General features: G+C 42.0%; 1 protein-coding gene across 3 annotated transcripts in view; it reads left to right on the top strand.

Moving 5' to 3' along the window:
* SEC16B (SEC16 homolog B, endoplasmic reticulum export factor) overlaps positions 1 to 16,497 on the top strand; it is a 705,720-nt gene that overhangs the window by 674,320 nt on the left and 14,903 nt on the right. For all 3 annotated transcript variants that reach the window (XM_069641151.1, XM_069641150.1, XM_069641152.1), the window contains one exon: positions 961 to 1,044. In XM_069641151.1, the coding sequence (XP_069497252.1) occupies positions 961 to 1,044 (84 nt within the window). The remainder of the gene's footprint in view (positions 1 to 960; positions 1,045 to 16,497) is intronic.

The raw sequence follows: 16,497 nt of genomic DNA, 5'->3' as shown, positions 1-16,497 counted from the left end.
TGTCCGAACTGTTGGGACTGGGGGCTAGCTAGTCTTTTGGCTGTAGCTCCTGAGATTCTATCCGGGGCTACAACCAAAAGATCAGGGGCTATAGCCCCCTTAGCCCCCCCCTAGCAACGCCCCTGCCAGCAATTGACATAGCCCAAAGCATACGACACTGAAACCTAACGCATCACAAAGCTGTCAGGTAATAGGAAGAAATAGATGTATATGTCGTCAATATGCAACCTTTGCAGGCAACGCTGCATTAACGCTGACTTCATCTATCGCATCCTATACATCACCAATATGTACAGGCTGGGTCTGCGCTCAGAAGAATTAATTCTCATCCACTTCAAGTATAGGACACAGGTTCAAATCCCTGTAAGTTCATTCAGTTGTTCATCCTTCTAGGGTGAATACAATGAGTGTCATTCAGTCGGGTAACAATAAACATCTGTTCACAGTGCCAAAATACCCCACTAGGGTATACATGCGCCTCTTAAGTCATGTTACATGCATAGCTGGTTGGCAAATTGTCATATACCCCATCCCATGAAGTTCCCTTGACGTAGTTGCAGTCCAACATTTGCAATGTATTAGACACATGCACACACACGCACGCGCGCGCGCACACCCACACACACACATACACTGCCGCCTTCTATAAAATAGCACATTCTCCCTCTGCCTTAAACCTATAACAACTCAGCTTGCACATCCACACAGCTCAAAGTGCTATTAGCACTGTACAAATGCCACGTTGCATTAACACATGCAAGACTAGCTAAACAGGTGTAAGTAACAGAGCAGCAGGTATAGTGCAGGCAGTGCAAGCTTCATCTGGCCCATGAAACCTGAAAACTAATATCCCTCTAACCTGACCTGAGAAAAACAGGCCTTGCACTGCATTTACTCTCTTGATATTCACATTGAAAAACAATGCCATCCTTTATTCCTTTTAATGTATTTCCATTTCAGGACAGACCACCAGTTCCCACCTTTAACCCTGGCGATCTCCCTCAGCTACAATCAGGAGGTGTCTCTCTTTATAACCCTTCCCAGGTACGTGTTGCTTTCTTCATTGTAAAAGTGAACACATACTTGTGTTATTGGAGCTAAAGAAGGTCTAGCACAGCTTTAATCAACAACGGGGCTGCCTTGTATCAGAGCTCCCAATGGCCCGGTGGGGGCAGAGTCTCAATTCTCCTGATTACAAACTGACCGAGGTTTCTGAGTGCAATATTGCTGCATTTTAATACCTAATTTAATGCAATGAATATTTAACTTAAATCTCTAGGAATGCACGTTTTTCATTTCACGATAATTAAAATATTATTGATTTCTTCATATGAACAAACTCATTTTTAGACATATTTCTACCTTGAGAAATTATTATGGCAGGGTCGATTCCATTGTGCCAATTTCAAATGCATAGGTTTTCACTCAGGTTTTCTTATATTGCCTGTGATGGTTGCAAAATCAATCTAATACATTCTCACCTATGATTGTCCCACATAGGTGCACCTGTTTATATATTTGTTCATATTTATGAGTATTTTTAATAACGCTATTTAAGGTCTTATAAATAATGCACCAAATTCAATTCAAAATACGAGTGCACAAACTTTCAGGCCTTCAGCTACAAAGCTATTCATAAGTAATGAAAATGTCACATACAAACTAATGCGAGCAGTGCAGTAGACTGATAGGGAATGACTCTCAGTGGAGATTAATAATGTAGAAAATAAACCTTTTTAATAGTCAACTGTTTGTACCGTAAAATCAAAATTGTAATATGACAAACCAATATCTCTATAAATCATGATACATATACTATAAATATAGAGAATGAAGCAAAAATCCTCATCATGCCTAAATAAACCCTTCTTCAGTAGTAACTTTGAGAAAGGATATTTGTCATTTATGATTAATGGCACAATATATGTCCAGAAATTGTCCATATTGTGACTTTGGCAATATGTTTAGATGTATGAATATATCATTGTTTGCACTGTTCGATTTACGTGACTTTTGTTTGTTATATTCAGAGCAGTGTGAGTATTCTTGCCTTCGTCATCGCTGTATTTATATTACATGTATCATTATTTATAGATGTATTGTTTTGTCATATTGAATTTGTGATCTTACTGTACACAAAATTGATTATTATAAAGATGTATTTTGAAGATTATTAATCTTTACTGAGAGGTCTTCTCTAAGAGTGTGCAACACCGTTTACATTTGTTTTTTTATGTGACATATTCATTAACTATTTATATGTTTTGTCATAACATTTATAACAATAGACAACTTTGACATTTTGAGAAAAAAAATACTTATCGGCTTCCAGCTTTTTTTCTGCAATTGTAGCAGAAACAATATGCAGCATACAGATGCTGCTCCACAGTTCATCATTACAGATCAGCGGTAAATAAGAGAGCAGCTTCGGCAAGACCCAGAAAGTGTGAGAAGTAATACTATAAAGTGGAAACCTGACAGGTGTGAACAGGAGAGGGAATATGAGAAGAAAAAGGAAATGAAGGATAACAAATGGAACTGAGATTATGGACAGAGGAAAAGGTTATGTAGCAGTGGGGTGTGAGGGCCTGGAGAATACACTGAGAAGGATAACAAGAAAAGGGAGATGACACATGAAAGAACAGAATTCCAGTTTTGGATGAATTGAGATGCAATGCGTGAGGGAGCATCTAGTGTTTGACAGTGATAAGACAGTCATGGATAGAAGCATGAAGATGATCAGAAAAGGGTCTGAACATTTGGGAGTGGTCCACATAAATTGGATGACGTATGCCTAAACCATAGAAAAAAAGAATAGAGAGGAGCACTATAAAGAGAAACAATTAGTGTATCCAAGACAGCCTAGTAGAACACTGCAGCATAGTGGGAGGGGAAAGAAGAACCCCCCCATCCAGGATGCACAAGAAGAGCGTTCAGAGAGACTGGATTGGACTTTTCTTGTCATCCTTCTCAGTATATTCCGAACAACAAATGTGGTTGTAGACCCGCCTGAGTGGAAGAAATTCCATAGAACAGGGTATTTGACCCATGATCGTTCTCAGCAGAGGGTCTTCCACACTCCTTTGTAATTTTGTAAACTTGGGTTTTCACCCTAGGTAACACAGGATAAGCCAGACATGGACCCCTTGCTCATTGTGCTTAGAGAAGCACACATTTGCATCACTGATAAGGCCTGACTAGGCCTGAACATGTGCATGGGGTTGCTGATGGTACTCTTTTTCAGAGGAGAATTGCCTATCATTTTGGTGCTGGACTGCCCTTGTGGGTGGGACAATGACTGATATTCATATATTTAATTCTCCTCTGTGAAGGGTGCAGTGAGTTAAAATGTGGTTGTTGACCCTTCTGGGTGGCAGAAATTCCATAGAACAGGGTATTTGACCCTGGTCGTTCTCAGGAGAGGGGCTCCCACACTCCTTTGTAACTTATCAACTCTGAATTGCTCTAGTTAGAGGAAGAGGGCATATGCAACATATTGTCAATGTAAGGCAGGATAGACTCAGTAGTCCATAGCTTAGCCATACTACAATGGTGTCAGCACGCTGAAGTTGGCAGATATCTTTCAAAGGAAAAAACATACTTCTTCTATTTATTGACATAACAATGTACATACTTTCAGTCAAGGCACAAACACTGTCCAACACTAGCACTGATGAAACAGTTCTGAAACCTTACACCGCCATGCTGGTCGTGATGACCCAGATTGCCATGTTAGTTCTGAGGGACCAGGCGCTATGCTGGTTTGAAGGACCCAGAGCCCTTTCCTGCTCTCGACACACTCAAACACCATGCCAGTCCTGCTGCCTCTAAATACTCTGCTGTTCCCAGGGACTCTGATCCCCTTGCTGGTCTGGTACCACCAGACCCATGCTAATCCTGACATATGGCCATTCAGAAAGAAGAAAATTCTTTCTTGAAGAAATTGTTGGCCCTCCCTAGCTCTGTGCTGAATTACGCAACACACAACGAGGTAGGCCTTACTTTTATCCAGGACGAGCTAGTTTTGGAACCAATATTTTATGGATTAGGGTATGGTCTAATCCTAATGCATCACTGACTCACCATATTCTGACGAATTTGCTAAGCAAAAGGGGGGAGGAGAATATTAAATGGTTTACTCATGTAAAACACATGTAAGAATTAATGCAATCCCCTATTTTTATTTTATCTTTTTAACTCTTTGGAGAGTCCTGATATCAAAAAGAGATTGAAATCCTTGGTTTGGGATGCAAGGGAGGCCATGGAAATTGTGAAACCAGCTAATAGGCGATTTATGATTTTAGCCAGTTCATGTGAATTGGATACTTTTATATGAAACCTTGTCCAAAAGATCATGCTAAGGCAAGATTCCTCATGTGCCAAGCGGAGGTGGAGGAGTTGCCTGGATACGCATTTTTAAGGACAGTGTTATTGGTGCCCGTCTTTAAAGATAATAGATTCACTCAACATAGACCGGCACTTTATTTTTTATTAAACATACATTCTCTGACTTCGGCTTCAGCACTGTCTTTTTACATACGTAGAGCTTGGAAAATATGAGAAAATAGAGTAAGGGGGGGTATGTATAAGCTTGATGATGGGGTCTTTGGATTCAGGTAGATATTTTGGTGTAATTTCCCTAGTTCTTTGTTACATTATTGCCTTACTTTTTTGCACTTTAGCCACTTTAAGATGTGTTGTAGTAAACCTAGGCATGTTGTGATAAATGACAGCCTGGCGAAGATGGATATATTAGTATGTGCATATACACACATTGTTCTTCTGCAATAGATTTAGAAAGGGATTGTGTTCTATTTAACTTTGTGAATGCTCTCCTTTTTAAAGTTTTAGGCTAATATGTATATTATCGTATTATGATTTTATATTTATTTGTATATATTGTGGTTGATGTTGCTTTTATTCATATATTGTTATCCGAAATAAATTTGATTGACTGATTAGCTAATCCCGACAGCCAAACCCATCATGCAGGACCATCGACACCAACCCACCATGCTGGTCATGAGCACAAGCATTACATTGCACCCCTCCTCCCACCCGCGGGGTCCCAGGTTTATCATGAAATTTGAAGATAATGGTGCACCATTTAGAGCGCATGAACAAAAGACGCTGGTTGCCAAGGGTCATCACTAACGGTATAGCTCTTTCAATAAATCAAATGCCCCAAACGACCCTGACAAATTCAAGCATTTCATAAATCTGAAACGTCAGACTCCTCATGACCATCCACAGGTATAGAAAGTGGTGGAAAAGAATCATGGGCAAAGGATCTTCATGAATTGGTTTCACTTGCGGCGCATGAAAGGCTAAATCAGTGATGCACAACATGAGGCCCGTGGGCCAAATGCAGCCCTCCATTTTATTTATATTTGTATTTAGTTATTTGTACTGTGCAATAGGCAGACTGAACTGCATTTTGGCGCTGATCTAAAAGATCGGCATGATACAGATTTGAATGAAACATGCCTAAGTAGATTAGTGAATGGTGTCGGAAGCGACTGTTGTCTGATTGATTGTCCGTGCCGTGCCGTTCCTGAAGCAGTGCGGCTTGACACGTTTTGGCATGTTTGAAGGTCCCTTCCTCAACTCTCTTGCCTCCTCTCTTGCCTGCCTGTTGCTGCCATTGGGAATAGAGCCAAGCGAGCCACGCAAGGCTAGGCAAGGTTTGTCAAGTCAAGGTGCGGTAAAGCAGAGCTTGTAAGGCTGTGTGAGGTTGGAGGACCGAGAAGTGAGGGGGGGTTGCTGCGTGATGTATTCTGGAGTCCGAGGGAAAATCGGAAGGTGAGCGTGAGTAGGGGAGGCTCTAGGGTGAACCCTAGTAAGCCCCAGTAGTAAGACGATGAGTCCAGGCTGCACCCCACCCCGCCCCGGTGCAAGGCGGCCTCCCCGCTCCCAGTAGCCCCTCCCTAGCAGCTCTTCACCGCTACTTGTGTGGATCTTCTGGAGAGGGGAAAAGAAAAAAAAAGGGCTACCTAATACAGAGAAGGGCTACCTAATATGGCCCAGTGGTACAACTACTATAGTGTAATAGGGGGCAAAATATCATAATAGCCCTTGTGGGGCCTAACAATCTTAACACCTTTGGATTTTGCCTACTTTTGAGCCATCGATTTTACTGGGTCTTCGGCTGTGGTGATTGTCGGGTTGTGTGATTTTTGGACAAACTCTCTTCCCCAGATTACAACGGGTCTGAAGTTGGTCAGGACACGCCAGCAGGTTTGAATGCTAGAAGCATCTCCCCTGTCTGATCAGCCACCCATGTTTGTGAGCCCCACTGTTGCTCCGATTGTTTATGGCCAAGATGCATGCCTTAATATGGGGGGAGAAGAGAGGGACCCCTCATTAGTAGTAAATGGGAAAGGGCTTATGGAGGATCCTCCCATGACTATCCAAGTCAATGGTGGCCTGCTGCTTACTGAGACTTCCAGAGAAAGATCACCTTTGATATCCGTTAATAACCCATTAAATATGGAGACGCCGCATGAGGGTCCCTTGCAGAAACCTCCTGAGGTCTGTGTACCATCTTGTGATCGCATGGACTACGGCTGTAATACTCGTGGCCCAAATGGGATGAACTGAATGAAAATAACTATCATGGTGAGTCAGGACCGGATATTTTTGGAGGGGACTGATCCCGCCCTCCCTCTGTTGGCGACTGATAGATGGAATTCCTTTCCTGAGTATGTTGGAACCCCTGATGCTAGGCAGCTGCCATCCCCAAACAGGGGGAAATTAAATCTTCTGACCTGGTGGCTCGCCCATCTAGAGATATACTAGATCTTGCAACTCAGAGTGCCTCGCAAAAAAGGCTGAGTTCGGCTAAATACAAGAAAAATTGGGTGAACAGTTTCGACAGTGTACAAACAACAGGAACAGAGGCTTAAGCTCTGAAGATCATTCTCAGGAATTGCAACTACCACTTGAAGGAGGTGAATCCTGCTTGCAGGGCAGGCTATAGGCTGGTAATGTCTGCTCGGCTCCTCATTTGATTAGCAGGCCTATGAATGGAGAGGGGCATCGAGGTATTAGCAGTAGCTCGGTAACAACTTCATCTCAACCTTCATGTGGGGACTCTGTGTTCCATGCTACAGAGAGGCCGGTGGGTCTTTCAACTGCGGCCCTGTCACAATTACAAAATAATATTATGGTTGGCACTCTCTATATACTTGGCCCCCTTCTCAAAATTATACGAGGACTTGAATTATTCCCTGAAAGACCCGTCCGCTCTGATAGCAATGACTCACTCCAAACTTAGCTATGTAGAACGTTTTGTGGCTAAGGTCCCAGATAGGCTCGATAAAGAAGCCGAAACCTCAGTAAACTGGCAGAACAGACTATGTGACTTGGCTCGAAGGAAGAATCAGACAAGACAACGCTGATGGAAGCATTGCTTGAAGATTGCAAGTGGATGAGAAGCCAATTTAAACATGAGCAGAGAATAAATATAGAGATATCCTGCCGAAAGCCCAATTACGTAAGTCTAGCGCTGGGGGTTTCTCCTCAAGAAATAGTAAGACGGTCCAATCCAGTTCCTAGCACTCTACTGCCAAGACAACAGGTGAATGGTTCCTTGGACTGCCAAGTAATTGAAGTGGGTCCCTCGACCAAATCCAAAAATGGTCCAGAAGCCACAGCCCCCATTGGTGTGAATGTTTTTTCTATCTTTCAATCACAGGAAATAAATGATGGTGATGCATCTAAGCCGGGGAAAGGAAATGTGCAAGTGAAAAAAACAAAAAACATGAAAATGGGGTGAAAACGGAAATCAAATGGTTCCAGGACTTTTTTAAGAAACCTGTGATCCCCTCCATTTGTATCCCCTCCCCCAAATCCAAAGTGCCCCAAGAATGACATCTTGGTGGCACCCAAACTGATGGGGTTGTGCCCAGATAATGCCTCAGTGATATCTGCTAGCTATTCCCAAAATCAATTGGAAGGAAATGACACAGAATTGATTTCTGAGTCTTGCGTGAGTGATTTAATTGATACAATGGCCAGAGAGGAAGAACTCGATGACTGGGGAAACTTGAGCTCCTCCGAACTTGTGGAGATGGACAGACAAGTGACACAGATATCAGGCAAACCCTCAGTTTGACTGTCGTTTAATCAAGAACGTGATGACAAATGGAGACCTATGGGTCTGGACAACCTCCCCTTCAGAACTGTGGAAGAAAAAAGGAAGCGTCTCTTGGCTGTGAAAATACCAGACAAGAGTTCTGTAATTCGAACTGAAGTTATTCTCCCAGAATCCCGTAAGAATCAATCTGAAACAAAAAGTCATTTTTGAGACCGGCACCATGGATGTTGAATTAGGAACAATACTATCTATCAGGACAATCGTAGCTACTTGGAAAATCTGTCTCCAACGGAGGATCCATCTATCGTAAATTGTAAAAATGTGATGAATTTATTTCAGCATATTCCGAAATTGCGCTTTATAACTCCTGATGACATCTGTATGGTGCAGCTTGTGAACGAGAAACATTTGGATTGGGTTGTTCTTCACTTGAACTCAGCTCTGATAAAGATGGCTCTACTGGAAGTGCGTGACACCACTGCTTCCTTTTGATTTCGAGCTTAGTGACTACTCTGACTCCAAAGAGATTCCTGCTGACCAGGAACTTAGAAGGTCAGTAATGAGTAATGAGGGGTTCTCTGTCTGGTAAACATGGCTCAAAACTGATGATGATGATGAAGGGGAATCTGGCTCCTCAATCTGCTGGCGCTGGAATATTGCCTTCATTCATAGTCACGATTGATTGAGCATCAGGTGGAAGAACTCAAGGTCAAACAAGGGTACAGTAGACAGTGGTTGGAACAGTGCCTTCTAAGGACTGGTCCTGTCTGGATACTGCCTTGGTGGAGTCGCGTCAACACTAGTGCCAGATTTGGGCCAAAAAGGAGGCTCTTATAATTGGATCATGGAACTAGAGAGGCTTTGCAGACCTTTTTTCTAATAACAACTTGGGCCTGGGTCAGTATGACATCATTTGCCTCCAGGAATCATGACTGAGATTCACAACCATGTGCAATGGCTAACTGCCATATTTAAACAAGGCGTGCAAAGGATGGCTCAGGTTTATTGACATTGGTGAAAATGGACAGCAATCTGAGGGTGAAGAAAGTTAACCAGTCCAATCCTTGTGTTCAAATGTTGCTGTTGGAACCCCTAATTGTTAGTAAGGATGATGTGCTGACAATTTTACTTATTAACATGTATTGCAGTGTGAATATGTGTTCATCTGAGAGGCTTATTGATTGTATGATGTATCTGTTAGATGATGCTCTCATTGACATAACTAATCCACGCATTTTCGTGTGCCGGGAGTTTAGTTGGCATTACTTGGATACCAATGGAGTGATACCAAGAGATTCATCCCTATCATAGAGAGCCCTCTCCTGGGCCACTGAGTTGAAGGAGCGTGGCGTATCAATGTTAAATGGGCAGATGAAAGGAGATGTGCCAGGAGCGTGTACTTGGTCTAAGGGTTACAACAGGCATGTCTGAATTATTGCTTCGTTTCAAAGAATGTGCAAATGGCAATTAGCAAATTTGAGGTTGTAGACATGCCTGTAAGGGACCATAACCTGCTAGTTATTAGCTGGGAAGTGGCCTGTGGTGACTCCAACGCAATATGGTCCAATCCCGTGGGGGAATCTTGGGGTAGAAACAGAGTGAAGATCAAATATAGTGAGGTCCAGGTGGTTGCTGGGCGCTTTGCCAGTTTATGTCGAATAATCCTAATGGAGTGGATTATGAATGGATACTCTGTGATTTTGGGGTTAACAAAGGCCTGATCGACGAAGCCTCTTTCAAAGCACGACACATATATAATGGGGAGGTGTTGAGGCTAAGAAACTGTTGCAAACCAATATGAGGAAACTGAAGAAGTTAAATATCGTCTAGGGCGGTCTGTTATTTAAGACGAGGAAGCAACAGTATCGTAACTGGCTTCTGTCTCCTAGAGCTGGTAAACGGCAACATGATGCTGAGCATATGCTCAGGGTTTTATGTAAAAGAAATACTCGAAACCTCTGGGAACTAATCAATGATGCTGAAACCTTTCAAACGTCGACTACTATCAGTCAAGTCTCGGAAGATAAGTGGGTGGAGCATTTCACCAGTCTTTTTTGATGCAGGGACCAATATGAGAGAAGGGGACAGTGCACTTGAAGGGGTCGAGTGGTCCCTGGATTTTGATCTAGAGGTCATCAAAACTATATTGGGGAAGTTAAGCAGATCTAGGGCAGCGGCCGGATGTTCTCTTGTATGCCATGATAAAAGAAAACCTAGATTCTTGGGAAGATTTCACCTTTAAACTTTTTACTCAAATGTTGGCAACTTAGCAGATCCCGGCATCATGGAGAGAGGCAGTGATGATTCCAATTTTTAAAAGGGGTGACTGGGCGCCGTGACCCAAAAACTATCACCCAATAGCTTTATTGGACTCTAGAGGTAAGGCTTTTGCATCTGTCCTACTGCGAGAGCTAAGCAATTGGGCAGTTACAACAGGCGCTCTGACCCTCGCCAGACTGGGTTTGTAAACGGAGTGGGTACCTCATTAAATGTGCTCCTGCTGAAGCATCAAGCTACTGCGTCCAAGTCTAATATTTACCTGGCATTTATGGACTTAGAACAAGCCTTTGATGGGGTTTGTCGGGAGAGGCTATGGGCGAAACCTTTGAAGTTGGGATGACCCCCGGGACTCGTTGAAGCAATTAAAGCACTCTATTCTAATACTTCAATCCAGGTTAGACTATCAGATAAGGGTACTCTCTGTAGGAGAATATTTACATATCGTGGGTTAAAGCAAGGGTGCTCATTTTCTTTTTAATCATTATATATGGCATTTGGGAGAATCCTAACAAACAGTTTGGGAATTTCCACCAAGAATCAATATGTGGATCCTTTATACTGATAATTTGGTGTTCATCGACCAAACCCTGGTCAGACTTCAACATCTGCTAGACTCCTTTATGGGTTTCCGTATATTAAACAATTTGAGAGTGAATGTAAAAAAATCAAAGGTCCTTGTCTTGTAATCTGCTCATAGGAGAACTAAGGGAGCTTTCTCATGGAGGGTCGGGGTGGAAAACTAGAAGTGGTAGTATCCATTATATATTTGGGTATAATGGTGAATAAAAACATCAATGAGCAAGCCCAATATAAGATGCTGCAATTAAAAGTTAAGAGGTTAACAGCTCACGGAGTAGCTCTACATAGGAGATACGGATCCTTCTCTTTATTCCCGGTTATAACCTTTTATAAGCAAAAAAGTAGTCCAAATCCTCACTTATAGGGCTGAATCACTTTTGAGCCAAACCTGCAAAGTATGGGGGATATTGGTGGGATACTTTTGGAGGAAAGTATTGCGATTACCTAATTCGCGCTCTGTGGTTTGTATCCATATGGAACTAGGATTCCAATCAATGGAGTCAATCGTAGCCTGGAAAAGTATTTCCCTTCTTAGAAACTGCCTCTTGGTGGATAATACACTCCCTTTTGACATCTTGAGAAACTAGGAGCAATCAACATGGGATGGGATGTTTGCCACCTGGAAGGCCCGCTGTATGACACATTTAGATCAGTGTGATATCCCTTTAGATATGATCATTGTAAATCCACTAAAAGCAAAAAAAATGAAAAGACTGCCAGAGAGGGATTGTATAACAATGCAAGCTTCCTATGCCAAAAATAAATTAGTGTTAAAAGCGATCCAGGCAGGAAGAGGTTTAATTCTTATCTCCTCCTAACGCCAAAAGCTCCTCTCAGCCTACTATCGAGAAATATTCATGAGATGACGCTTTAACATTCTTCCCACTAGAGAAATTCAGTTAGCGCATGAGAGGTTATTAGAAGGTAATTCATTTTGTAGGTTCTGTGGGGAAAGTGAGGCCCCATAAACATTATTTCACTTAGTGCGTCTTTGTAGTACTTTATGGGACGTTCGCACACGCCATTTGGAAACATGGATTGCGACGATAAAATCCCTATCAGCCATTGAATGGTGGGAGATGTTTTTAATTGGGGAAAAATTAAGTTTGGTTTTAGCCACACTGAAATTCATTGAATATATTTTTAAGGAATGATTGGAGAATTCTAACGGATACACCCCCCCCTTTCTATTTAGCTTCTTTGAGGAAAGTTTGGCTTTTACTGTTTATTTATGAAATTGATGTTTGAATGGTGAGTATGCTCTAAAAGCTTATTAGTTTGGAGATTTTTTGGGGAGGTTTTTATATGGTTCTAAGAATGAAATGTACATTGTAAAAAGTTTGTCTTTTTTTGTTCAAAATAAAGCAAACACAATTAAAAATAAATCAAGAATTATTAGAAAAGGTAGGTTTTAAGAGCGTTATGAAACAGCAATAAGGAAGAGATGTTCCTTAATTCCTGAGGCAATGAGTTCCTCAGTTCAAGTCCATACACAGAGAAATACCTGTCCCTTATTTGAACGTAGCGGGATGAAGGTATCTTAACCTGTTTTTTTTCTCCTCTGATCTAAGTGATCTTGTGGGCTGGTAGAGGAAGATCCTGTTGAGAAGATACAAGGAAGCTAGTCCATTTGCCCATTTATACATTAGGCAAAGGACTTTAAAGCCAATTCTTTTACTGTCAGCCAGCCAGTGGTATGAGATTCGATAATTAGACACAGAGGTTAGCCCCAACACCCTGAAAATCATGCAGACTGCTGCATTTTGGGCTACTTGTAGTAGTTGAAGCTGAAATTTGGGAATGCCTATTAAAGTGACATTTACATAGTCCAGCTTTGAGTTTACCAGAAAGCCTACCACTACTGGGACATCTGCAGGAGCAAGAAATGGAAGATTGCAATAGTCGAAGGGTATAGTATATAGATTGAACCGTGGTGTTGATTTGAGAGTTACAGCCCATATCTGACTGCCAGTTGTAACCTAAACTCTTGGCCTTGGAGGCATAGGTAGATGATAGGCCAAACAAGTAGGGAAGTGGGGATTCTGCCTATGGTTTGTTTATTAAGCCTTTGGGACCTAACAGTATGATTTTCGGTTTTGTAGAATTGTGTTGAAGTCTATTCAAGGTCATTTATAGTGCAATCTCAGCAGTGCAATTAGCAATATTATGTAATGGTTGCTATAGACGTAATAACTGACTATTGTCTGCCTACAAGTGATAAAACATATTAAACTTCAAAATAATCTTCATCAGGGGTTGCATGTAAACGTTAATAAGAATTAGGAACAAGGAAGAGCCCTGAGGAACTCCGCAGGGGACCTGGGATTCTGTACATATACAATTTCCCAGCTTAACATTTTGATGGCCATCTGTCAAGAAAGAGCAAAACCAGCTTAGTGCTTTGTTTGATACTCCTGCCCCATTAGTAAGTCTAGATAGTAGAATATCGAAGTCTACTGTGTCAAACACGGCAGAGAGGTCCAGCATAACCAGCAATTTCAGAGGTCCCTCATCGGAATTCTTCAGCACATCATCCTACATCACAATCAGTGCTGTCTCAGTCCCATGTAGTGGGCAGAAACCAGATTGATAAGTGTCTAAAATGTGATGTTTATCTATATAAGCCTGTAGCTGAGAAGACACTACTTTCTCCAACACCATGGTTGGCCACGAAGACTAGCAACTGGCCAGTAGTTTTGCAATATTTCCGGTTGTAGCGATGTTTTTTTTTTAGTGGTGGCAAGATAGCTTTTTTTAGTGTTGCAGACCCCTCCTTCAGGGTGAAATTGACAAACGCTATCATAAAATCAGTCAGACTTAAGGCATTGTTTTTCGCTATATATGAATAGTAGGTTTGAAGGTTTGAAGAAACTTATGTATAGTATCATGGGCTACGTTTGAAAATTCAAAAGGCGCTCCCACTGTGCAACTTTCATACATGATTTAGATGCTTTCTGATCAATGTCCTGTTGGATAGCTTCTATCTTTTGTTTAAAAAAGACATTGGATTCGTTAGCCAAACAGTCAGAGGAAACCAATTTGGTAGATAGGTTTGGTTAGGAAGAGTTCTCTAGGTTTACTGACTCACCAGCTACAAGTAGACAAAGGTATTTTAATGCAGTGGTGGAGAGAAAGTTATTTACATATTCAAGAAACCTACCAGCTGGACCCGATAGTCAATAGCATCATATTGATTTGAGAGATATGTCAGTGACAGGGGTATTTATGGCCCTCCAAGTCACATTTGTTTAGTGATGAGCTGTTGCCTGCCCAAAAGTCAGTCACTCAGTCTTTCATGTCAGGTGTGTGAAACCTCTGTGGTGTCGTTTTTGATGTTGCAACATCATACACACAATTTTCCTTCTATTGAAAAACATGGTTTCAGTCCCATAAATACATATATCTGATAAATATCAAATCAGTAATGCCATTACAATGATATCCATCAAGTACTACAGCAAATAGGTAATAAACAGTGCACCTTAAAACCAATGTTATTTTTAAAACTCAAATTCATGCACCAATTCCCCTAGCTCACACTCGTTGCCAAGGATAGTTCCACCCACTGCATGGGACTTTTGTGGTACATTTGGCCCTCCTGCGAAACAAGTTGTGCACCCCTGACCTGGATGAACCCCTCATGTTAACAGGCAACAAAGTATGACGAGCAACTGCATTGACAATGCTCGCCCCAACAAAAGGCCCTTTCTACATTGGAGCCAACTTTACTGGAACAAACAAGCTGTGAAAAGGAGCAAGGACCACCAAACTTTTTGTCGTACAAAACATGTTGCTGATTCCTTCTAGAACCATCAGCTTTCCTCTACATGGCTTCCTTAGTCACACAGTTTCTCAGCAACCAAAATCAGGTCATTTGCGCGTCCCATATGTAAGGATTAGAATTCGCTCCTATCCATTTTGGTGGAAATACATCCAGATGAACAAGAGGGTACATGTCACACACACAAAGAAGTGATATACCAGTATAAGAATGCAGTGAAACCTCGGAAAATTCTGCAGTGGGGAGAACAACTTTCCAATGTTTCACCCTCCCTGATTTCCCTCTACATTTGCAAATGATAAACGCAGGCGATGACCCACTCTAAAGCTAGGGCCTTGTAAACGTCATTCCAAAACTATATCATAAAGGATCTTCTGCACAATATTGCAATGAGGACATGGATGCTATCCCCTAGTGCTCTCAAAGAATGAAATGGGAGTTTCTTTGCATTTCAATGCGCATCCTAATTTCACAAATGCGATTTGCTCTGAAATGTGCAAAAATGCAAGTGCTTCCCCTGCGCCTGCTTGGACTCGGAGCCGGGGAAGGGGTAATGCATAAGAGGTTCATTTCTGATCCTTTCATGCATGTTCTTTGCAGTGGGAGAGCTGCGGTGTGAACCGCTGCTCGTAAACTTGCATTTCTATCTTTCAAACAAGGATAGAAATGCATTTCTATTTTTTCAACATGATTCAGAGTGACAGGCCAACATTGAAATGCACTCCATATGGTTGCTGGGAGCCTCTAATACATTAGTATTGGAATATGTATTAAAGGGGGCTGGGCAGCGTCTCTTTCGTGCTACTGTCCAGCCCCCTCGAAATGCAAAAGTCATCCATCTTTGAGAAAAAGTTGACCTGGGCAGTCTGTAAAAGTAACGCAAATGAAACAGGCGCATCCTCTCTGCTCATTTCATTTGAGTTGCTTTTTGTCAGTGCATAATTTGTGGGGGGTGTTTGCCAGGGCTCAGCCCCAGCACTTATTTTTGAGCCCCGGTACTTATTGTCTCCGACTATGAAGTGGTGATAGTGCATCAACCACAATGGGAGGTGCGGGCTGTAGTCTAACCCCAAATATGTCGACACTGTGGAGATCAGGTGTGGGTGGTGGCAGCAGTGGTGCCCACCCGCAGTGTCACAGGAGTGGTAGAATATATTTGGCCCCTGACACTTCTTTTTTTTTTTTACAAATGATGCACTGCTTGTGGATCTGGCCCTAGATGTTCGATACGTGTTTCACTTTCTATCTGACAGCTTTCTTCCGAAGCCGATAGCTTTGTGTTTAAATAATGCTTGATGTGGTCTGTGTTCTGGTGGGCACAGTCTGATTCGCTGGGCGTAGAGGAAGGAAGGATAATAAACAGCAATCGGTGCCAGCTACGGATCTACTTTATAATGCCGAAAAGAAAACAACAAGGCAGAAAGCACCGATTTTTAACTAATCTAATTTCGAAAATGCCTTTTCTTTTTTTACACTTTTTTAAAAAACTTAAATGCGGGAGGAGACCCCCTGCACTCCTCACCCTGCAGCCTCCGACCTTAATATATTCCCTATCCCAACCAGCAACAGGTTTTTCAAAGGAAAATGTCAAAAAAATTGAAAACATTCGATCAGATAAATTCGGTGTTTTCTAGATCGTTATTTTCGAATTCGTTTTTTTGCTGTGATACCTAGCTACACGTGCACTTTTCCTATGAAATAGAGGCGGCCGAAGGGTCCACTGTTTTGGGTAATTGCCTGCTGCTATTTGTGTTCCCGT

Source organism: Ambystoma mexicanum, chromosome 1q, assembly GCF_040938575.1.
Source record: "Ambystoma mexicanum isolate Mex_15411 chromosome 1q, UKY_AmexF1_1, whole genome shotgun sequence".
Lineage (NCBI taxonomy): Eukaryota > Metazoa > Chordata > Amphibia > Caudata > Ambystomatidae > Ambystoma > Ambystoma mexicanum.
The sequence above is the reverse complement of the archived record's forward strand: the minus strand, read 5'-3'. Positions and strand labels throughout refer to the sequence as shown.